We start from the raw sequence: 13628 nt of genomic DNA, 5'->3' as shown, positions 1-13628 counted from the left end.
ATATTTTAAAAAGCATTTAAAAAAATATATATATATTTAAAATTGAAAACCAAGAGAAATATAATCACAGACTATTCAAATCAAAATTCAAGTGTTTTCCAGGATTTCCAGCATCTGTAAGAAATAAAATATAAAATAACACACAATATGTAAACACACAGTACAAATCTTGACAGTGAGTCATTTTTTAAAACGACTTTATTTGCATATTTTCACAAATATTATAAGGCATCACACTCATAATATATATGAGCATTATAACCTTATATTATAATGACAGAGTAAAAATAAAAGGCAGAAAATAAAACAATAAATAAAACATAAATACATACATATAATTAAATTAAAATATAAAAGTGGGTTATATTATTATTATTTTATTATTAATAATAAACAATAAATACATTAAATAATAAATTATAATATTATTAATAATAAAAATTATTTTTACATTTCCTTAAAATATAAATAAATCTCTTATTATTAAAAGAATATTAAATTAAAGTTTCCATCACAACACAACATCTCTGACACGTCATCACGCAGCTACGTCTGACGTCGCTCTGGAAGCAGCCAATCAGGAGTGACGCCGAACGTGACGCTGAGAGTGACGTAGGGAGTGACGCAGCGGTTGACGCAGACGCTTCCTGCAGCTGCTCCGTGTCGCACACAGAACCAGAAACCTCCATCTTTGAGTTCCCCCGGGCTGTGTTTACCGTTTACCGGCGGACATGAACAGTGTCGGGGAGGCCTGCACCGACCTGAAGCGGGACTACGACCAGTGCTTCAACCGCTGGTTCGCGGAGAAGTTCCTGAAGGGGGACCGGAGCGGGGACCCGTGCACCGAGACCTTCAAGCGGTACCAGCGGTGCGTGCAGGCGGCCATCAAGGACAAGGACATCCCGGTGGACGGGCTGGACTTCATGGGCCCGAACAAGGACAAGCCCGAGAGCTGAGACACACACACACACACACACACACACACACACACATGGACGGACACGCACGCGGGACTGATCCGGATCAAGACTGCGTGTCCACGAGGCTTACCGAGCATGCGCAGAAGAAGCTGCAGCTGAACAACAACACTGCAGAAGAGTGTGTGTAGGGAGAGTGTGTGTGTTGTTTTAAACACACACACACACACACACACACAGCTGATCACGGGACACTTTTGTTTATGTTTTCCTCATTGAGGCTTTTATTTTGGAGGTTCTTCCTCATGAATGTGGACTTCCTGTCAGCAGCTGTTGTTTGTTTCGCTTTAATTTTTCATTATTTTTGGATTTCTTTCCCATAATTGGATCATTTTCAGTGACATTTGAATGAATAATGAGTTAAAGCTATTTTCTTATTTGTCAGATTATTATTATTATTATTATTGTTGTTTATTTAACATGAATGTGAACTTCCTGCTTAAAGGCTGCTTTATGGATTGATTTGTTGTTTTTCTGTGATCAATATTTGTTTTATTAAAAGACTTTAAAAGATGAAAACTGCTTATTATGATTATTATTATTAATTAATTCATTTTGTAATTTTCCAGTTAATGTTGAACTTTATTTCCCATTTTTGAATCATTTAAGTGACATTTTAATTCTAATTAATTTAATTTATTTTCTTTTTTGACAGCTTTTATAATAATAATTACTAAAAGTTTATTTTGTGGACTTTCTGTGAGGCTGCTTTAACCAATCAGCAGCTGTTATTCTTTCTCTGTTTATTTGTTAATTATAAATTAATTTAGTTCCTTATTCTCAAGTTAATGTTGAGCTTTATTTTCCATAATCAGATCATTTAAGTGACTTTTTAATTAATACATTAAATGTATTTCTTCTTTTTTTGACAGATTTATTCTTATTTAAATAATTAGAAGTTTATTTTATGGACTTCCCGTTAATTGATCAGTTTGTTGCTTCTCTGTAATCTTAATATTTGTTTCATTAAAACGCCTCAAACGATGAAACATTTATTATTATTATTAATAAGGCCGGAGAATCGGAGCAGCGGGGGCGGAGCTGCGGTCGCTCTACAGCCTGAGGAAGGCAAAGCTCTGGATCTACCGCTCAGTCCTGGTTCCTACCCTCACATGTGGTCATGAAAGCTGGGTCAGGACCCAAAGAACCAGGTCCAGGTCAGGACCCAAAGAACCAGGTCCAGGTCAGGACCCACAGAACCAGGTCCAGGTCCAAGCGTGTGAAATGTGTTTCCTCAGGAGGGGGTCTGGAGTCTCCCTTAGAGAGAGGGGGAGAAGTTCAGCATCCGTGAGGAACTCGGAGTAGAGCCGCTGCTCCTTTGTGTTGAAAGGAGCCAGTTGAGGTGGTTCAGGATCATCTGGTAAGGATGAACCCTGGGCGCCTCCCTAGGGAGGTGTTCCAGGCACGTCCAGCTGGGAGGAGGCCTCGGGGAAGACCCAGGACCAGGTGGAGAGATTAGATCTCCACACTGGCCTGGGAACGCCTCAGGATCCCCCAGTTAGAGCTGGTTAATGTGGCCCGGGAAAGGGAAGTTTGGGGTCCCCTGCTGGAGCTGCTGCCCCTGAGACCTGATCCAGGATCAGAGGCTGAAGATGAGGTGAGATGAGACCTTTTCTCTAATCCTAACCGTCTCCGCCGTTGTTTCCTAAACACAACTGTCGCCGTCCACTTCACGGCGTTTAACAGAACGTCATATTTCATAAAGTAAATAAAAGCTCATGTTATTAATCTGCAGCTTTCGTTCCTTTGAGGCTGTGCCCTGATCTGCTGCTGTGCTCCGCAGGTTTCTCTGCATCAGCGGGTAAAGTTGGTGCCAAATCCACCGTTTTGGATCAAATCCACTGACGAGCAGCCGCACAAAGCATGCTGGGAAACTGCTGAGGGAAGTATTTGTGCCTCAGGACGTTGAACATTCCTCTGTTTTGATTTGTTAAAGAGGCTGTCAAAGATAATTCACTCACTCTGATTTACGACTCTGAACTTTTCAAACGCTGTCCGTGAAACTCCGACGCAGATGGAAAACGGGCCAAAGTATGACGGCGCTGCCTGCCGCCACAGGTGCTTGTGCTCAGAACATATTTGCATAAAGCATTTCTTGATTTGTTGCCCACAATAACAACATGCTGGATCATAGAGTTTGTCCGCCTGCACACAGGAAATGTAGATTAATGGCGTTCTCAGGCTGGAGTCTCCCTTAGAGAGAGGGGGAGAAGTTCAGCCACGCTCTTTAATGGTTGGGGTAGGGGGACCCGGGGCCAGTGAGGTAGACTGCGTGTCAATGGGGGGCCTGGGTCTTGATGGTGAAGAGGCCAGTTGCGGAAGGGGAAGACGCTGTTCTTGTGGCGTGAGGTCTCTTGCCGAGGGGAGTGTTTATAAGTCTATGTCAGGGGTGGGAGGGGGCTCCCATGATCCTCTCTGCTCGCCTCAGTGTGCTGGAGGGACAGCAGGTTGCAGCCGATTACCTTTTCAGCACACGATGAAACACTGCAGTCTGTTTTTGTCCTCCACAGTAGTAGCAGCGTACCAGATGGTGATGGAGGAGGTGAGGATGGACTCGATGATGGAGGTGTAGAAGTGCACCATCAGTGCCTCTGGCCGGTTGAGTTTCTTCAGCTGCTGCAGGAAGCACATCCTCTGCTGGACTTTCTTGGTGATGCAGCTGATGTTTGGCTCCCACTTGAGGTGCAGGGATGGATGAGAGAGCGCGGGGCTGCGTTCCTTCTGAAGTCCGCGACCATCTCCACTGTCTTTAGAGCATTGAGCGCTAAGTTATTTTGTCCACACCAGGTCACCAGGTGGTCAGTCTCCCACCTGTAGGCAGTCTCATCTCCATCAGAGATCAGTCCGATGAGGGTGGTGTCATCTGCAAACTTCAGTAGCTTGACGGACTGGTGACTGGAGGTGCAGCTGTTGGTATACAGGGAGAAAACATCAGGGGTTCCTCTGAGCAGTGGAGACGGCTACGCCAGGATCTGGGACTGAAAACAGACTTGTTCAATAGGCTATTTTTGCGTTTTATTGTGGTAGATAAATAAGTACATAAATAGCCTCCATTAAGGCCCATTCCCACCCTACAGTAAATACGGATACGGGTCCTTCCGTCCGGTCCCAGAGGTCGTTTCGTCCGTCGCCTCTGAGCTTACGAATACGCAGTGCTCAGAACGGAGCAATACCACCAGTAATTGAGGCGGCAGTATACGGTCAGTATAGAGTCAGTCCAACCATTCGCAAAAATCGACGAAGAAGAGAGGAGTAACTGGACATAACAGGCGCTCTGTGTGATGGCATACCGGCGTAGCAAATCACTGAAAGTAGTGGCGGACATCCTGAAATACCAGGAGTGCCTTTCGTCGTCCAGTTCTCTCATCAGCAAAACCAAAGAAAGAAACTTGCCATTAAGGTGTCAGTTTTCAGTGAGTGGTCTCACGTGCCACCGAGTGGTCTCACGTGCCACCGCCACGCCCACTTTTTGCACCAGATGACAAACAGCAAAATCATCTCCTCTACAGACGCCATGTTTACGAATTTCATCCGGATCCAGAGAAATGAATCCAACATTAGTCTGTGACAACACTGTGAACGTCCCCGGTCTGATTAACACCACGTTAGCATACGTTAGCCATGTATTTTAGCCGTCCGGCTTCTCGCTTTGCCCCAGGGGGCGTGTCGTTAGGAGCCGAGAGAGGGAGATACGAGCCTGGGGGGAGGAATCGTGGCACACTGAGCGGAGGGGCATAGCTTTAACTGGAACCTGTACTAATCACGCTTTGTGACGCTTTGTTCCCTCCAGCTGTAAATGAAATACCACTGAGATGCTCGGACGTCATGCATGGCACACTTTATTTTTGCTCAGGCGATATGAAAAGTCCAAGAAGTGTCTTTTAGAAAAAGTCCTTAGCAGCGTTGCTGAGTATTAATCACTTGAAGAGTCAACTGAAGGTCTCTGAGGAACGTTTCTGCTTCCTCCTCCTTTAGGAGTTCACACTGAAGACAGTCGGACTTCGTCTGTGGAGCGGAACAAAGAAACAGAAATATTATTGGATAAAGAAACGGGGGGACACAAACAAGAACCTGAAGAGCAGTTGGAGTCATAACCCCGGACCTCGACGCCACATGGTGTCGTCCACTCCCTGTTGGGATGTCGGAGTGCCCCAGGGCTCTAGTCTAGGTCCTCTGCACTTCAGCTTGTACAGTAGATGAACGATCAGCCTTCAGCAAATGTATGCAGATGAAACAGTAATATATGTTTAAAACTCTAACCCGAGGGGCACAGGGAACTCATTGCAGTTTTTCCCCTCTGCTGTCCAATCAGAAAACCACAACGAACGCTGGCCCAACCTTTTTGAACCTCCAACACAAACCGCTTGTAGTTTTTGAAATGTTTTTACCCCGTTGCTGTGTGATAATCATCTCTTGGCTACTGCTTTTTCCAGTTATGACACGCAGCTTCCAGGCACATGAGGGAAGGGCATCTGAGCGTGTGTGTCTGTGCGTGTGTGTGTGTGTGTGTGTGTGGGTTGTTTCCGCAAAGAGAACTCCCAAGTGACCAGGATCAGAGCTTTACAGTCTTTCCAGTTCTGCTGACCTAAGATGTGATCACTTAAACAGGGGCAGAGCGGTCTAACACCGGGCCCCCCAAACAGCATTGGCTTCTGGCCGGAGACCCCCCTTTGCAAACCCCCAATGCTACAAAACACAATACAGCACACATCAACTTTAAAAAGGATGCCTTCAGGGCATGCTCAGGAACGGGAGTGTTGCTGTGTGAATGCAGCACATTTCCTGACCAAATGCTCTTTTCTCCGTCTGACAAGTTTGACGTTTTTTCTGCCTCTGCCGGATGTTTCAAAGCTTTTAAACACTCCTTTGAAACGGTCTCCAGACCACTATGGCCATTTTTCAGTTTGGCTGTAAAGACAAACTTAATGTATGCTACCTCATACCTTCTAAGTTTAGGTCTCCGTACCGTGCCAAAACAGGTTTTACGGGTAAAGTCTGGTTCCTTTGACCAGTGTGAGTGCAACCGTACCGCGTCTAGGAGCGGCACGCTTGCCGTCCACGGCCCGTTTGGGAGAGGTGGGCTTTAGTAAAGCACGTTTGCACGTGTACGAGCACGAGCGTGCGCACGTGTACGAGCGCGAGGCCTACGGCGGTTCTGAGGTCATTTCCTGTGCGCCTGTTGGGACGTAGAAAAAAGAAGGAGGGACCATGCGCGGACATTTAAAACAATGGCGGTGAAAGGTTCACGTTGGTGTGATGCGGAGGTGGAGTGTTTAAAACTTTGAAAATAACTGCTCCGACATCCTTGTTCCACACAGATGCAACAGTGTTTGTGTTCCCTTAACCAAAACCAGACCTCTGAAGACAGGAAAGAAAGTGCACACTTCCACAACATGACCTCACGCTCTATAGCAACCACACACACCTGAGTGCGTGAGAGCCGGGGGACGGAGACCTAAACACGGGGCCTGGACCCTCCTCACGCCGTCTTCTCTGCTGTTTCTCCACCGACTCTGATCCAACGCGCTCACCTCTCGCTCTGAGGAGCAGTTACGTAATTTACCGTCTCATGGAGGGATCGGTTCTACAGGCGGATATCACACACGCACCCGTGGTCTCATGGTCCACAACCCCCTCACTCACCCACCCCCCATCCCACACCCTCCTTTATAACCGTGTCTCTCTTCCCGGCTCCTCACCTGGTTTATCTTTGTTGCTAGTTTCCCGAGCTTGAAGTTCAATTTGAAGCGGCGGATTCCACGGACACTAACGGTCTCCCACTCTTCGATGAGGACTTTCATTTCGTCAGCGAAACATTTCAGCGTGGAGCTGGGGCAATTCTGCTGGAGGGAGGGAGGGAGAGACAGACAGAGAGAGAGAGAGAGAGAGGGAAAGATGAGGCCGTGCAGAAACTACAAGGGCTTTAAGAAGATTTGCAGCATTCACCAGATTTCTCATATTTCGATTTTGCTCATTCATGACTCGTCTAAATCTGTTGTACGTCCGTCATCGGGAAAATAAAACACACATTTAACCACGGATGACGTCTTTAAATTGATATTTCCTGTTTAAATATGAATGCCAAAATTAAAGCTGCAGATGGAGTTGACTCTCAACTCTCACGCCCCTCCCCCTCTTCCACTGAGCTCCTCCCTCCCTCCCATCGAGTGCTCGTAAGTGCACGTGCACCAGATTCCTGTGAACGCGCGTGTGTGTGTCTGCTCTCATCAATAAACAGCATGGAGTACACGCTACATGGAGGTAGGCTGGCTAACTTACTCATAGATAGCAACTGCTAACGTCATTTAGCGTATGCTAGCTTGAGGCGTGTGCATGTGGTATTGTAACATGCGGGAGGGGGGATGTGCTGAGTGGACAGGATGATACGGAACAAACAACAAGCACAAGGTGCACGAAGAGGCCAGGTTTTAGACTATATAGACTGTTTTTATAATCGTGTCTCTTCCCTAAACAGATTATTTATGTTTTATTATCGGAGCAGTGTCGGCTTCAGTGAATATGATCAAACTAATGTTGCCAACTGCACGTTTAACAAAAATAAAATACGTAACTGACATGAATAATTAATATTCTGTTATTCTAAAATGTTCTAAATTCACTGAGAGTTTTTCTTTTTGAGATTTTATGACAAAAAGAAATGTATTGACATATTTTGGCACCGAAACTTAATGACTTACTCTTAAGGAACATTCGTGTGAATGAAAACGTCCCGTAAACAAAGTACAACAAGTTGATTTAATTCAGCCTTTTGTTCGGGTTAGAGGTCACGGTTAGGGTCAGGGTGAGGGGGTAGTGTCAGGGTCTACATCGTCTATTTGCCGGGGAGTTCGGCACTGAAACATCAACCATTTTATATAACAGTCTGATGTTCCCCGGTCACATACAAAGCGATGAACATGGAACGCTCCCCGTACAAACAGTTCACGTCATCGACACCAAGCCGCAAAACTCTATGTACATGGAAATTGACGCAAACATGTGTAGGGTCCGAGCCGCTGATTTAGCCGCTGGGAGGCTAGATCAGCCCGGTGATCTGTCTGCAGCCAGGCACCTGTCCAGTGTTAAGCACCTGATGGCTGTAGCATCAACCCACGGCCACACTTTGATTTTGTATTTTTCTCCAGTTTGTTGATAAAAATAAAAGATAAAAGGTGACGTCACCACCGAGGGTCACATATATGTATGATATGTGTCACTGCAATGCAACTCTTTAGAAAAACACTAAGATGATTAAAACAGATCATTATTCACCTGCTCTGGCTTTGATGTAATCTCATTTCTAAGGGGACGAACACAGTGACTCTTTATTGAAGTGCATTGAGAAGCTCAGTGGTTGTGAAGAGATCAGATGAACGGGACCTTTGGGGGTCAGAGGTCAGAAGCTCATACCTGGTAGTCTTGGATGGTGGGCGTGTACAGTCTGCAGTCCAACCACTTCTGAGGACCAAGACAAAGTTACATGTTAGACACTGGGACGAGTTCGGCTCTTACGTCTGAGCTTCAGTCCTCGTTTACAGGGAAGAACCAGAAAACCACTGCACTCCTGAATGTTTCCAGCTGTTCTGTTAGTGTTACCTCCTGGTTCTCAACGCCACTGTGTGCTCACGTCTGCTGCTCATGGGGGAATTGTTGTGTCTCTGTAAATCATGAATAAGTCACAGAGTGTGTTCTTTACCTGCTCCATGTGTAAAGTGTCCTGAGATGAATTCACAGGCTGTGTAAATGTGTAAATGATAACATATTAAGGGCTATACATGATTTTCAGTGCAGCTGAGAGCAAAGGCCGCTCCTGTGGAACTAAACATGATCTCAACTGAATCCTCAAAGCAGTTTCAGTCAAAAACAACTGGACTTGGTTATTTGTGAGGAAGACGTTTCACCTCTCATCCAAGAGGCTTCATCAGTTCATGTACGCATCTGACCAGGACCAGGACCAGGACCAGGACCAGGACCAGGACCAGGACCAAGACCACGACCAGACTGGGACTGGTCCAACAGACTGGAGTGGAGATCCAGGTCTTTAACCTCTCACAGGCCGATGATGTCACTGGAACCCTTTGTGCTCCAAGTGCCAACGACCATTGTTAGAGTGACAGACGTTGGTGGGAAGTTGGTTTGGACTTTGTTAGTGCTGGTCCAGTCCCAGCCTGGTCCTGGTCCAGTCGCAGCCTGGTCCTGGTCCTGGTCCTGGTCCTGGTCCTGGTCCAGTCGTTGGTGGAAGTAGGTCTGGACTTCGTTAGTGCTCTAGTGAGTCTGAACGACAGTCGTTGGAGTCGACTGGACCAGGACCAGGACCAGGCTGGGACTGGACCAGCACTAACGAAGTCCAGACCTACTTCCCACCAACGACTGGACCAGGACCAGGACCAGGCTGGGACTGGACCAGCACTAACGAAGTCCAAACCTACTTCCACCAACGACTGTCACTCTAACGACGGTCGTTGGCACTTGGAGCACAAAAGGTTCCAGTGACATCATCGACCTGTGAGAGGTTAAAGACCTGGATCTCCCACCAGGTAGTTGGACCAGTCCCAGCCTGGTCCAGTCCCAGCCTGGTCCTGGTCCTGGTCCAGTCCCAGCCTGGTCCTGGTCCTGGTCCTGGTCCTGGTCGGATGCGTACATGAACTGATGAAGCCTCTTGGATGAGAGGTGAAACGTCTTCCTCACAAATAACCAAGTCCAGTTGCTTTCGACTGAAATTGCTTTGGGGATGTTAATGTGAATGTTTATGTATAAATGTGTGTTTCTTATGTGTGTGTTGTGTGTTTCTAATGTGTGTGTTGTGTTTCTTATGTGTGTGTTGTGTGTTTCTAATGTGTGTGTTGTGTTTCTTATGTGTGTGTGATGTGTTTCTAATGTGTGTGTTGTGTTTCTTATGTGTGTGTTGTGTGTTTCTAATGTGTGTGTTGTGTTTCTAATGTGTGTGTTGTGTTTCTTATGTGTGTGTTGTGTGTTGTGTGTTTCTAATGTGTGTGTTGTGTTTCTAATGTGTGTGTTGTGTGTTTCTTATGTGTGTGTTGTGTGCATGTCGGAGCCCAGGATGAAGAGCTGATGCTGCCGCGGTGCTATTGGTGAAAATAAATAAATAAATAAATAACTAATAAAGAAAAGAAAAGACAGACAGACAGAGAGCGCTGCTCCTACCAAGCCCGGGGCTTTGCCGATGAGGATGTCGACCTTCTCGATGATGTCCAGTGTGCACGACCTGGCGGCCGGTCGGGGCATCAGGCCGAGCAGACAGACGAAGCACAGACACACGGTCACGAGAGGTAACCTCCCTCTCAGCATGGCACGGGCAGCACGACCATCGTCACGTCGCCCTCAGGGAGACCAACAGCCTCAGGTTTCCTTGAGTCCGACGAAGCCGATCGGCAGATTTTTGTCCATGTTAGAAAGTCCGTAATCCTGCAAGAGGCCACTTTGGATCCCAGACCAGCTGAGGAAACCCAGACCCTCAGCCTCCAGGGAGCGTTGGGATGCCCTCGAGCAAATCTGGAAACAACAGAGAGACAGCTTTGAGATCCGAGGCTTTCGGCACGGATGAGTTGTTAAAAGGCTCCAAAAATACCTGAAAACGGCTCCAAAAAGGCTCTAAAACGTGTGTGAAGGCTCGATCACATCGAACGCGGCGTGACTTTCTCCTTCAGTGGATCCTGCAGTCCGACGGTCCGCAGCAGGAACACATTACAGCTGCACGTGAAGCTGCGTCTCATCTGAGAACCATCCAAAAACTAATCCCACGAAAGAAACGACAGCTTTTCTCGGCGTTTTATAAAAAAAGTTTGAGTATCTAAAGTTCATCGGCTTCACTTCCAACGTCAGGGGAAACGCCCCGGAGCAGATGGGCGCAGGAATGAGACACAAAAACAACCCAAAAGAGCGGGAAACAGGAGAGAAGTGAGACAACGTTGCAGTTTGTCTCCATGTGGCTGAAAAAGCGGGAGCGTCTCTCTCCACTTCTCTCTCCCTCTCCGTCTGTCACACTCTTCTCTCCTTCGCTCCGGTTTTCCCTCTCGCTCCTCCTCCTCCTCCTCCTTCTCCTCCTCCTCCTCCAGGGATCAGATTTGTTTCCCTCCCTCCTCTTTTCTCACACCCCTCTGCCTTCTCTCTCCTCCTCCCTCTTGAGTTTCTTCTTCTGGTGTGATTCATGTTTGGTTAAGCGTGGATACGACTGCACTCAGGGGTGCAGATCTGATGTCAGGACCACAACTTGCTAGAGGCCATGTCATTCAAAAAGTACTGAGCATGGAATCATTGACTCTTACTTGTCTTCTTTAAAACAGCAAACAGAGTATTTGGGTGCACTCCCACTGTGCCTCCGTACCGTGCCCCAGCACGTTTCACGGCTAAAGTCTGGTTCCTTTGACCAGTGTGAGTGCAACCGTACCACGTCTAGGAGCGGCACGCTTGCCGTCCACGGCCCGTTTGGGAGAGGTGGGCTTTAGTAAAGCACGTTTGCACGTGTACGAGCACGAGCGTGCGCACGTGTACGGGCACGAGGCCTACGGCGGTTCTGAGGTCATTTCCTGTGCGCCTGTTGGGACGTAGAAAAAAGAAGGAGGGACCATGCACGGACATTTCAAACAATGGCGGTGAAAGGTTCACGTTGGTGTGATGCGGAGGTGGAGTGTTTACTGCAGATTTGGTCGATGAAAAGATTCAAAAACAGTCGACAAGACGCACAAAAACTCTGAGGTCTACGGAAAGATCTGGAAACAAAGCCACGCATCGCCATGACGTCATCAATGCGTGTGACGTGTTACGGCGTGATGACGTATAGGCAGCAAGAAGCATTCTCCGAGGCCCAGGTAGTGTGAGTACAAACGGGCCTGGAGGGGGGGACAAGGACCCTAAAGCACGGGGCACGGGACGGAGAAACAGTGGGAGGGCGCCCTCGCCTGCCTTAAAGTGTAATTCCGGTGCAAAACCAATCCAAGGGTCTTTTTTCAAACCAGGACTTTCACCCCTTCACAAAAGATCTTAACACCAGAGTTCAGATGGATCTGCTGAGACCATGAGACTCAACCATCTGGAGGAGTCGGGTTAGCACCTTTGAGGGTGTTCTGGAGAATATTCTGGACACTATTTGTCTTTGTTTTGGACCGTTGCAATAATAATAAACATACCTTCGCATAAAGCAAACAGAGTTTCAGTTTTATGGATAATCATGCAATAAATCGTGATTATTATTATTTTTATCGATTAACAACCCTAATATAAACATGATGATTATGATTAATGTGACCTACAAAGACTCTGGTTCGTCACTGACGGGAGGATAAACACGGGTCGCTCCTGGACCGCCCAAAGAATCCATTTATGGATTTATGGACCCGCTTATCTCCAACGGGCCAGGCGCCAAAGATATGTTGAACCTTCGAACCCATATAGAGACTAATTATATTGTTAACTATAATCTTACCCGCCCCTTTTGTCGTCTAAACCAGGGGTGTCAAACTCAGGCCCGTGGGCCAAATCTGGCCCGTGGTGTAATTATATTTGGCCCTAAGATCATATCCAGGTTCTCTGAGAGCTGCCCGTGAGTCTAAAGCACACACACGTCTACTTTTCTGTTCACACACATGAGCATCCATGCTGCCAGTCTCTGCAGACACACTGAATCCACCCCTCCCCAAAAACGACCCAAAGAAAGTTGGAGGACAGGAGCTTTCAGCAGCGGTGATGTAACAACTATGGAAAACTGACGCAAAACACCACAAAAACGTGACAAAACAACTAAAAACAGATGAAAACACCACAAAAACATGACAAAAAGACTAAATAGATGAAAACACCACAAAAACATGACAAAACGACTAAAAACAGATGAAAACACCACAAAAACGTGACAAAACGACTAAAAACAGACGCAAAACACCACAAAAACGTGAAAAAAAAGACCAAAAACACCACAAAAACACCACAAAAACGTGACCAAACGACTAAAAACAGACGCAAAACACCACAAAAACGTGACAAAACGACTAAAAACAGACGCAAAACACCACAAAAACGTGACCAAACGACTAAAAACAGACGCAAAACACCACAAAAACACGACAAAACGACCAAAAACAGACACAAAACACCACAACACCACACACCTCCCTAGGGAGGCGCCCAGGGTTCATCCAGACCAGATGATCCTGAACCACCTCAACTGGCTCCTTTCAACACAAAGGAGCAGCGGCTCTACTCCGAGTTCCTCACGGATGCTGAACTTCTCCCCCTCTCTCTAAGGGAGACTCCAGACCCCCTCCTGAGGAAACACATTTCACACGCTTGGACCTCGACCTCTACAAAAGAGGGCGTGTTGGGCCCATTCAGGACTTCCTCAGAGTCCTTCCACCGCCCCATGACCTCATCAGCTGAGGTCACCAGCGTCCCGTCCTTACTGTAAACAGCTTGGACGGTTCCCCGTGTCCCCCTCCTGAGGTGCTGAAGGGTGGTCCAGAAGCACCTCGGTGCCCCCCAAAGTCCTTCTCCAGGACTTCTGTGAACTCCTCCCACACCCGCTGCTTTGCCTCTGACCCAGCAGAGGCTGCAGCCCTTCAGACCTGTGGGGACCTCAGAACCACCTCCGGAGTCTTCTGGGAGACCAGATCCTGAAGGCCTCCTTCTTCAGGAGGT

The 13628-nt window shown here is 47.2% G+C and overlaps 2 protein-coding genes across 5 annotated transcripts; one reads left to right on the top strand and one right to left on the bottom strand.

Moving 5' to 3' along the window:
• The first annotated feature begins 629 nt into the window (after positions 1-629).
• triap1 (TP53 regulated inhibitor of apoptosis 1) lies at positions 630-1482 on the top strand. The gene has a single exon (XM_083913930.1). It carries the CDS (start codon positions 732-734, stop codon positions 954-956), a length of 225 nt encoding a protein of 74 aa, XP_083770056.1. The 5' UTR covers positions 630-731; the 3' UTR covers positions 957-1482.
• A 3318-nt stretch (positions 1483-4800) lies between these two features.
• il15l (interleukin 15, like) lies at positions 4801-10963 on the bottom strand. Of its 4 annotated transcripts, none has more exons than XM_083914019.1 (5): positions 10567-10963; positions 10143-10490; positions 8388-8435; positions 6677-6820; positions 4801-4982 (listed from the first exon to the last, which is right to left on the bottom strand). In XM_083914019.1, exons 2-5 carry the CDS (start codon positions 10284-10286, stop codon positions 4872-4874), a joined length of 447 nt encoding a protein of 148 aa, XP_083770145.1. In that variant the 5' UTR covers positions 10287-10490; positions 10567-10963; the 3' UTR covers positions 4801-4871. The 4 variants fall into 4 exon arrangements, with proteins under 4 accessions (XP_083770145.1, XP_083770146.1, XP_083770147.1 ...); XM_083914020.1 differs by having other exon boundaries at positions 6677-6817; XM_083914021.1 differs by having other exon boundaries at positions 8388-8432.
• Positions 10964-13628: the final 2665 nt, after the last annotated feature.

Source organism: Echiichthys vipera (assembly GCF_963691815.1).
Source record: "Echiichthys vipera genome assembly, chromosome: 5".
In the NCBI taxonomy this organism is placed as follows: Eukaryota; Metazoa; Chordata; class Actinopteri; order Perciformes; family Trachinidae; genus Echiichthys; species Echiichthys vipera.
Note: the sequence above shows the minus strand (reverse complement) of the source record. Positions and strands in the feature narration are given on the sequence as shown.

What these genes read in the sequence shown, in the direction of transcription:
- triap1 (XM_083913930.1), top strand. Translation starts at nt 732, where the DNA reads ATGAACAGTGTCGGGGAGGCCTGCACCGACCTGAAGCGGGACTACGAC.
- il15l (XM_083914019.1), bottom strand. Translation starts at nt 10,286, where the DNA reads ATGCTGAGAGGGAGGTTACCTCTCGTGACCGTGTGTCTGTGCTTCGTC. An exon ending in TCGGCAAAGCCCCGGGCTTG is followed by an intron (nt 8,436 to 10,142) that starts GTAGGAGCAGCG and finishes CTTGGTCCTCAG; the next exon opens with AAGTGGTTGGACTGCAGACT. An exon ending in CCACCATCCAAGACTACCAG is followed by an intron (nt 6,821 to 8,387) that starts GTATGAGCTTCT and finishes CCCTCCCTCCAG; the next exon opens with CAGAATTGCCCCAGCTCCAC.